General features: G+C 40.6%; 1 protein-coding gene across 1 annotated transcript; it reads left to right on the forward strand.

Annotated features, from left to right (window-relative positions):
* The first annotated feature begins 223 nt into the window (after window positions 1–223).
* On the forward strand, window positions 224–10,037 carry ALKAL2 (ALK and LTK ligand 2). Its single transcript, XM_056856561.1, has 4 exons — window positions 224–489; window positions 5,319–5,372; window positions 5,466–5,546; window positions 9,963–10,037. Exons 1-4 carry the CDS (start codon window positions 225–227, stop codon window positions 10,025–10,027), a joined length of 465 nt encoding a protein of 154 aa, XP_056712539.1. The 5' UTR covers window position 224; the 3' UTR covers window positions 10,028–10,037.
* Window positions 10,038–10,294: the final 257 nt, after the last annotated feature.

Below are 10,294 nucleotides of genomic sequence, written 5' to 3' on the forward strand. Positions count from 1 at the left end.
CTGTAGAGTCCTCTGACCAGGATCGCCCTAAAGAGCATAAAAGTATCATACCGCAGTTGAGGATCTGCGGGAAAGACGCCAGAGATCAGAACTTGTTTCACTCGTTGTGTTGTAGCAACTGGCAGTGTTCATCCTGACACTCTCCCCATCCTTCCTTTTTTCCCAGGGAATTAACTAGGAACGTGGCTCCTATTCCTCTCCCTGCGTTTCTCCTGCGCAGTGCAATGTGCAGATTCCTAAGGTCTCCTGCGCTGCTCGGATTGGTGCTAGTGATGCTATCGGCGGGACATTGCAAAGAGACACTGGAGTCGAGTGCAGAGCTGAAGGAAAGGCAAAACCTCCTAAACCTGATCATGGAGATCATTCAGGAGCTGAGGAAGTACCACCTGGAGGAAGAGGAGGAGAACGGAGCTCAGTACAAACAGGACTATCCGTTGGACCGGAGGGAAGTAACCGATTATGGAGCCTACTCAGAGGAACAAAGAGTTGGTAAGTACATGTGTAGACTGTGTTGTGTTAAGACACAGAAATTCAGATTGGGTCCTCCCCTCACTCTTTTTGTCCTCTGGCAAGACAGAAAAATTGTCTGTCCCTTCAATATTATATTACATTGTAAAAAACCATCCTAACTTGTTTCTTGGAGAATGTTTGTAAATCATCTCACTTGTTAGGAAAGCACTGGGAGATTTCTCAGCAAGAAACTTGTCTGTGATGGAAAACCTCAAAGTAGAGACCCAACCCGCCTCCCCCCCCCCCCACTGCATAGTGGAATAGAAGGGGTTTCATTGCTTTTCACCATTAGATGGTGCTGTGGAGAATGAAATTAGTAGACTGAAATCTGTAGAATGAAGGCAGATCAGCATAATGTAAAGAGGATCACTTTCTAGGATGGCCCCTTGGTAGTATTTATTAGTATGGTTGGTCATCATCTAAAAATTCTTTCATCTTAAAGGCTCTTCTTCCAGACTTCTACTAAAAAAAAAACAGTTTCATAGTTCAATAAAGTTATTTCCACTGTACAAAGCCTGATTACTTTATCTCCCACAATACCTGAAACTTTTTCAAACATGTGTGGGCTATTTTCCTTCATCCCTCCAATAGCGACCTGTTTAGCAAACCATCGGTGCACTCCTAGACAGAATTACACCAAGTCCAAACCCTTTGAAATCTTCAAAAGATTGCAGTGTAAGGCTGATAGCTTGCTCCTGTTTAAATTAATGGGAACTTCACTACAGGTTTTCAGAAGGATGGCGCCCCTAGTGGTTATTTTGTCTTTTGTGCTCTTCATTTTTGTAATAGACCCAGAAATCCTAATATAACTCCCTTCTGGAGGATATTAGGGTTTCAGGTGTAATCATGCTAGACACAGTTAATACATGTCAGACTGTTAATTTCTGCATGTGCATACTATGCCTTTCTTGGTACCTGCACAGCACTGAAATTGCAATGTTTGACTACTAAAGAGTCTTCTTTGTGAGAGGACTCCAATTGCCTGTCTTTCTAAAAAAGGTAAAGGTCCCCTGTGCAAACACCGGGTCATTCCTGACCCATGGGGTGACGACACAGCCCAACGCTTCCAAGGCAGACTTTGATGACGGGATGGTTTGCCAGTGCCTTCCCCAGTCATCTTCCCTTTACCCCCAACAAGCTGGGTTCTCATTTTATCGACCTCGGAAGGATGGACGGCTGAGTCATCCTTGAGCCGGCTACCTGAAACCAACTTCCGTTGGGATCGAACTCAGGTCGTGAGCAGAGCTTGGACTGCAATACTGCAGCTTACCACTCTGCGCCACGGGGCTCTTTCTGTCTTTCTACTGTTTGGTTTTAACCTTTAAACACTAAGTCCCATTGACTTTAATGAACAAAAATGATGAAGCATGTTTAATAGAGCACGTACTCACACTCTCCCTCCATTGATCAGTGGCAATTAACATTAGCTGGGCTACTGTGTATTATGGTTTAAAGGAGGGGCTGTGGCTCAGTGGGCATGCAGAAGGTCCCAGGTTCAATCCCCGGCATCTCCAGTTAAAGGGACTAGGCAAGTAGGTGATGTGAATAGACCTCCACCTGAGACCCTGGAGAGCTGCTGCCAGTCTAAGTAGACAATATTGACTTTATTAAACCAAGGGTCTGATTCAGTATGAGGCAGCTTCATGTGTGTTCATGTGAGGTGTTGATTTATTTCTGTTTGTATTGTTATTCAACTGTGAAATCTAAAGTCTTCACCAGTGTCGAGTTTTAGTTGTGGTGGGTTAATCGGGTATTGCCTATTCAAGAAATCAGTTGTACTGTACACCTGCTTTTAGTCTATTTTATTGTATTCTCATTTATGGCAAAACTGCTTACATCTGAGCATTTTGGCTTAATGGTTCAATCTGAACTAATAGTATTCTTCGACTTCAGTAGAACAATTCTGTTAACATTCATTTTAGGGATATAGCTTTAGGCATTTACAAGTCTGCATGCAGTGGATATCTTTTAATCAGTGGGACAGGACTGTGCATTTCATCTGTTTTACTCTTCTTGATTAGCATAGACTATTATGCACATGAGGTAGTAGGACTCTAGCCTATTTTTCTTCAGACTGTAGGTGGAGAGTATTCCCCACATGAACGCACTAGACATGCAGTAAAGAACAGATTTTTCTAAACCTTTCTCCTTGTCACTCTAGTTTTCTACATGCAAAAAGTTATTTTAAATGTATGATCCCAACCATTCTGATATTTGTCTGTGTTAATGTGTTGAATAGGTCTTTGACAGCTGGAAATCTGTCCAACCCAATGGATTAAAATGCCTGCACAGCAATTCTGTATCACATAATTAGAATATAACAGCTTAGACTGTAACAGCTTACACTGTAACATGAACCTGTCATAATCAAAACAGAGCAAGTTCTGAAACAGATTTGTTTCTATCACTGAAAGCAATCTTTACCTAAAGATCTTATCAATCTTCTGTGTCTAACTTGGCCCTGAGGAACTTTTGAGAGAAACATGTCTTTAATGCTCCATATGACACATTTAGGTCAACTATGATAAGGTGAATTCTACTGAGGCTGCCTATACTAAGAATGAAGAATGAGTTTCAAGAAATGTCTTAGCTCACCAGTGAATCAGATCTGGTTTGAAGTGTTCTAGCTTTAAATGCAATAAGCGGTTCCAAGGGAATTCAAAGGCCAGTTAGGCGTTCATTTATGGTAAAATAAATAAAGTACAATGTTTTATGTGCAATCATTATTAAGACACAAATGCAAGTAGCTAAAAGCAGTGAAAGATAACAATAAATCAAGAAGACAGCCTGAAGTAGTGAAAGCAGATTTTAATAAACTAGTTATATTCCCATCCACGAATACAAGCTGTGGGAACGCAAACACAGGAATACGGACAAAGTAGTTTACACTGCACACGTTTTCTGTTTTGCTCAATGCTTCACTTATTTGTCCTGTAAAGCATTAGTTTATGTACACTCAGTTTTTTGGGCAGTGTTAAAGAGCATTTTCCCTGGATTCTCCCAATAGCGTATTATATAGTCCCATGAGTGGACAGCAAAATGGGAATACACATGGTAGGGATTTCTGCTTACTTAGGGGCCTCTCTGAGGAAGCAGAAATAAACTAGTTTGTAAATTTAAAAGGAAGAAAACACACCTGAAATGGACCGGTGAACACTAATTGTGTCCATTGCCTTTCCACAGCAATGTTGAACATCAATTAAAAGTAGAAGTTATAGAGCCCTGGAGAATGAGATTACAGTTTGGGACGCATGCCTCTCTTTCCATTCCAGGATCCTATAAAGCTTTAATTATTCTGACCACTTTAGAGCTTTAAAAAAGTCCTAGTTGGGGGATCAGAAGCACTTCCTGTGCCCCAAACACAGTAAACTTGGTCTACCAGCAATTCCTTAAGCTGTACAGGGAGCAGAGCACCTAACAGCAATGATCCCAGACTGCCCTGGAATGAGGCAGAGGTGAAAAAATGAAATGGGGGATATGTGCCAGCAAGTGTGCATTTTTCATTCCCTATATCCCTCTCCACAATCTTCCATGCAGCATGGAGTGGTAAAAACATTCCCATTCCTGTATTGTAGAGATCAGGTTCAGGACTTCCTGTTCATCTAAGCCCAGAACTCCAGTGTTACAGTTGTGCTAGGAGTGGGAAGGCTTTTCCAATTGTTTTATTTGCCTTGAGATAGCTTCTAAGCCTCCAGCTTGTTTTCCCTGGATAAGAAGTTGGTTAATTTATGAGGAAAGGAATTACAGAGCCAAGTCCAGGTTGTCCTTATTATGAGCTTCTGTGTAATAAAGAATTGAAGCCTATATTGTGAATCTTCTTTTTATTACGGATGTGGAATAACAGCCTAAGATTACATCTGTTTCTGAAATTCCCATTAATTCCCTAACACCTGAGCATCAGCGCCTATCTTCAGTGAAAGGCCCTGAAAAAAGCTCAGCCAGTTTCTATGAACATAGGGTCATTTGAAAGGCCTTGATGCAATTTAACTTAAACGTTTACCATAGAGCTAAGAATTGAAGTGTTTCTAGGGAGGGAGAATGAGTATAGGGAGGGAGTGGGGGTAGGGTCCCCAGTCATTCCAAACCCTTAGACTCTTGGAAGGGGCCTGATGACGTGGTGAGGTCAAGTGGAACTTGGTGATGTCGAGTTGAACAGCAGTATGAATAACAGCACTCCCACATTTCATTCAGCACTGTACCATCTGTGAATTTGTGTAGTCACAATTATGTGGTGAAGCAATGGGCTATCTACCTGATAGATGAACTATGTGCTAAATGTCAAGTGTAGTTTGGCTGATAGTGCCAGATTATTGTCTTCCACTTTCACTTCACTAATGCAATTTACCACAAGCAAGCACAGGGAAAAGTGATTTGCTTATGAGTTCTTAGATTTAATTCGTTCACCTATATTCTTCTCTTAATACCATATCTGTGGTTATTGGGTTTAGGAAAAGCCTTCTGCACATGTGCTGAGTGTTTGCAGACTCAGCATTCAGAGGAGGAATTAATTCTTAAATCAGATTTAACTACATCCTCCCAAATACATTATTTTTCTGGACTGAATGGTGGCTGGGCTTAAGTCTGGCTGGATATTATACCTCCTTGGTCCTTTGCCCTTCTACAGTGATGTACTTTTTTCTGTGGTGAGAGATTCTAGAGTTAAACATGACTGAATGCTAAGCCTGTTCCATGTTCTAGCATAGAGAATTTTTTTTAAAAAAAAGAAATCTGGGAATTTGTATGCCGTCTATAGCTATGTGCAGAACATGAATGATTCTAGTGTAATAAATGTCAATTTCTTTCAACAGAAATAGTTCCTAGAGATCTAAGAATGAAAGACAAATTTTTAAAGCATTTAACAGGTAAGCAAAGTTTAATATGTTCCTGTTAGTTGTTATCCTGTCTCATGCAAATTCAATTGATCCATGTTTTCTTTTTCTTTCCCCCCCCTCTAGGTCCTCTTTACTTCGGTCCAAAATGCACTAAACATTTTCATAGACTTTACCACAATACAAGAGACTGCACCATTCCTGCATGTAAGTGCCACAACTGCCAATTGCTGAAAAGAGTAGTTCAAGTTTTTAAGGGCAGCCCTCTTGTGCAGCTGTCATTCCGTTCCTAGAAGGAGCTTATGAAGTTACAGAAATTAATCAAACCACAAACTGTTGCTAAAATATAAAGTGCAAATGTGGTTACCCAGTACCTTTAATTGTTGATTGTAAAATAGGCATCATTATCATCTATGTATCTAATTCCCAAATCTGCCCCCTGCCTGTGGATACTTAAAATGGAATATAGGGGGCAGACTGACCCCCAACAGGTTTTTCTGCCGACTCAGGGGACCCCCTGGGCCTGCAGAAAATTTTAAATCCCCCCAAAACTAAAGAATTCTCTGCGCATGTGCAGAGAACTCACCTACCGTTGGCAGCTGCCAGCATTCCCCCTCTCCCCAGGCCAGAGGCAGCTGCTCCGGACTGGAGGGACGCTGACAGCCACCTAGAAATTGGGGTGGGCAGCCTCAGCAGTGAGGGGAGGGATCCCCCATGTGAATTTCGTGGGCCCCCACTTGTAACTAATCATCAAGTTTCCATTCCATGGAAAATATTTTGCTATTGCTGCAGTTCCTCAGAGAAGTATCATTTCATTTGCCATCAGTTAAAAATGTCCTTTCTGCAGGGAAGGGATGGCATCTCAAATCAAAACAGACTGTTCACATATTCCAGTTGTATTAGTCAACTCCTTTGCCTTAGATTTGCAACTCAGTAACTCAACACTTCATCACATATGCTAATACACATTAATAAATCAAGTTTATTTTACCTTGGGATATGTTTTTAAAATGTTTTCTGTCGTTGTAAATGACAGAGAAATCACAATGGATGCTGAAACAGGCCAATTAAGATGTCTTTAGCTCTTCATTCTTAAGAACAGAGGCATATTCTCGGCATCTCAGATATGTGTGTTTGATGCTTTGCAGGTTGTATGTGTGCCAACTAAATAACCTCAGAAAAAGTGGCCTATTGAATTACGGTGCTTCCAGTGACACGTAACATCTTCCTGTCCAGCCAAACTGGAATCTCAAGCTGGACATATGCTTTCACGCATATATAAACAAATGTACTTTTAAAGTACATTTGTTTATATATTTAAAACATTTATATCTCACCTTAGACTCAAGGCAGCAAACAAAGAAACAACCAGGTTGCCATGATCCAAAATATACTAGTCCAATAATTTATCATTTCTAAATAGCAAACATGTTTAAGGTAAAATGAGTAGATAATACATATTTTTGAAGGCAGCTTCTTGTGGAGTTATTTGTATTTTGGCTTGTATATCCAAGTACAAAAAGATTAGGTACTGTATCAGTTGTCATATACAGACATTGAACACATGAAGCTGCCTCATACTGAAGCAAACCCTTGGTCCATCAAAGTCAGTATTGTCTCCTCAGACCAGCAGTGGCTCTCCAGGGTCTCAGGCAGAGGTCTTTCACATCGCCTACTTGCCTAGTCCCTTTAACTGGAGATGCCGGGGATTGAACCTGGGACCTTCTGCATGCAAAGCAGAGGCTTTACCACTAAGCCACAGCCTCTCCCCTTAGTTTGCCTGTAAAATACACATATGAGAAAGGAATGGAAATCTGCTTATGTATAAATTTTAAACAGCAGATAACTTGCACATGTACAATTGTTGTCTTTTGTATTTGGGTATTTGCACTAAAGAAACAAATCATTGTGAGGAGGTTACCTGACAGAAGTAGATAAAGTTTGACTTTGGGCCCATGATTCAAAATAAATGCTTTATTCTAGGGCACTGGTTCCCAACCAGGGGTCCATGGATCCCCAGGGGTCCGCGAGAACTAAATTAAGGTCCGCAAAACAAAGTTATAAACCCATAATAAATTAATATTTTCAATTAAAAGTTCTCTATTATAAAATATATATATTCAAATATAATTCTAAGTTTAATGTTTAACTAACAGTTATGATTAAAGTTTATTTTCAAATTCCCGGAATTTTTATTTTAAATCTTGGGGTCCCTGCACCGAACAAAAAAGTCCTAGTAGTCCCTGGTCAAAAAAAGGTTGGGAACCACTGTTCTAGGGAATAATCCGATCCCTTCTGTGAAGGTGTAATAAGCAGTTCTGAATAGCTTATTATACCTTCATAAGGCAGCTGAATCTCTTACTTATGAAATTTCCCCCTCCCTATTGTACACCACTGGTTAGGCTATTAATGAATCTTCAACAGTGTCAGATCCCTTCCACTTAATAAACAATTAAAGGGATATATTAATGTCCTATTCCTCAGGACTCCTTAACAGAGCATCTTTAACTTGTCTTTCCCTTCCCTCAATAACCTTAGCTTAACTTGGCAGTCTTCTAATACAACTTGGCTCGTATTTTGATTTTAGGTTTACAGTTTACATTCGTTCTTGGCCGCTGTTCATAAGTCACTTACCTTTGCAAGTTGGATAGTTGTCATCTGCTGCATTAGCAAAGTTATTCATTCTGCTGCCAGTTACAGCAGACTTTTCCATGCTATATGAACTTGATCTTGGCAGCATTCGAGCGTCGGGAAGGTTAGGTCTTAACACACAAAGAACCATCCTAATGCTTGGCATTTAAATCAGGTTTGAAGGAATTCTCAATGAAAAACACACAGGTTCCCTGAATATTTCCCTTTCAAACTATTGTTTCCAAATCTGATTACTTGCATAAGCATTTCAGGCGTGGAGCATTTGTAATCCTAGTACTTGGTGGTCTAGAGAACCTGCTGCTTATCACTTACCGTTGCTGAGGATGTTTTCCCCATGGTTTCAGTAAACCCTGGTTTGCCAGCGAGGCTGCATCCACATGGCAATTATTCTGCGATGTTTTCATTGCATTTGCAGCAGCAGAAGCATTCATAGACTATCTGTGTCAGTGGTTCGCAAATCTTTCAGGCCACCGCCCCCTTGGTTCCGCAAACTCAACCCCAGCGCCCCCTAACCTATCCTATAAAAAGCATTATTCAAAATAGGGGTTTGCATGACTCACTAAAGAAGATAACAATAAAATTTCAAAACAGTAACAATTAATTGCACATCTATTCAAAACTCAAATTGAAACTTTGTAGTTGAAATTTATTCAACAAAACTGATGAATTTGATCCACTGGTACCAGCTCTTCAAAGTCTGGAAAAAAAATCTGATAGCTTCCACCAAATTTGCCAGCATGGTGCCATAGCCTGATCTATTGTAAATTAGTGAACAACTCAGTTGAAGGGGCCCACCTCTAGTGCCCCCCCCCGGGGGTGGTACTGCTCACTTTGGGAACCACTGATCTACGTGATCCCCTGCGCCATCTTCCCCTCTCCATTCCTTTCAAGGCAATCTGGACAAAACTGTCTGCACCTTCCCCATTCTATCCAGTGTGATGCTGCAGTCAGAGTTCTGGACTGGGATCGGGGAGACCCCAGTTCAATGGCCTCCTCTGCCATGGAAGGTTGCTGCGTGACCTTGGGCCCAGTCACACAGTCTCAGCCTAACCTCCTCACAGGGTGGTTGTGAGGATAAAATATGGAGGAAAGGAGGAGGATGTAATCTGCTTTGGGTCCCCACTGGGGGAGAGGCAGAGTGTAAATAAATAAATATCCACAATGAAAAGGGCAAGTATTACAATTTTCAAAAAATGGAAAACTTGAAATTAAGAGGATCGAGTAGATTACAGCAGTAGATTGTTATAGCGCGACAGCATTAAAAAAAAAACTTCTGGTGGCACAAAGAGGGAAATGGTGCTGATGTGGGAAGAACCTTCAAAATGTAAACCTTCCCATCCAGATACTGCTTGGATTATGTTCTTTCAAAAAAGAACATAAAAAGTCATAGCAGGTTTGGGAAAGATCAGGGCAAAACAGGGAAACCTGGGAAGCGGATGATCAGAGGATGGCAATGTGTAAATACTCTGAAAAAAGCACATGTCAGTATGGAAGAAAAGGCAGAGCAAAACATCCACGTGGAAGCATTCATAGTGTGTATTTGGCAGGGTTGCAGCCCAACATAGCTACAAGTGTACCTGTGTGATTCATGCATTTGCAAATACACGATGGTCAGGTTTACATTTTTGGTGTACACTTAAAAAAACATGAAATGGCTAAAATGTAGGCCAGGGAACTTTCATAAGTCAAGGTCTAAACACTAAGGTATAGTTAGAAGGCTCATAATGTAGGACCCTTCCTGAGAGTTAGCAAGTATGTGAGTGCCTGAATGGAAGGCCTCCTAGGTACCTTCTGCATACCACTTTGAATTCCACGATGAAAAGAATCTGTTGACTTTGTTCATGCAATTCATGAACAAAGTCAACAGTTCTTTCCTCCTAGTTTGCAACACCAAATGATTTTTTGTGTTTTAAACAAGTCAGTGGCAGTGTGTTGGTTATTTAACTTATATTTATGATCTTTTCACTGTAGACTATAAAAGATGTGCCAGGCTTCTGACTCGGCTAGCAGTAAGTCCAATGTGCGTGCAAGGATAAGGTAAGCTTTCGGTAAAACTAAATGGCACACTATTTGCATACGTATAACCTCACCTACATTATAGATATCAAAAATTCACAAGGGTCAGAACAATAGCCGTTTGGGTAAGAGATCCCCTTTCAGAGAGCTTGGTATAACTACCTTTATCTGGCAAAATACTGGTCATTAATAAAAGGATATTCCCCCTACTGGAAAGCATTATAAAGAATTAAACAATGTATGAATTATTCATAGCTACATGCATATAGTGATTTTTAAAAAACAGC

The sequence above is a fragment of the Euleptes europaea genome, chromosome 10 (assembly GCF_029931775.1).
Source record: "Euleptes europaea isolate rEulEur1 chromosome 10, rEulEur1.hap1, whole genome shotgun sequence".
In the NCBI taxonomy this organism is placed as follows: domain Eukaryota; kingdom Metazoa; phylum Chordata; class Lepidosauria; order Squamata; family Sphaerodactylidae; genus Euleptes; species Euleptes europaea.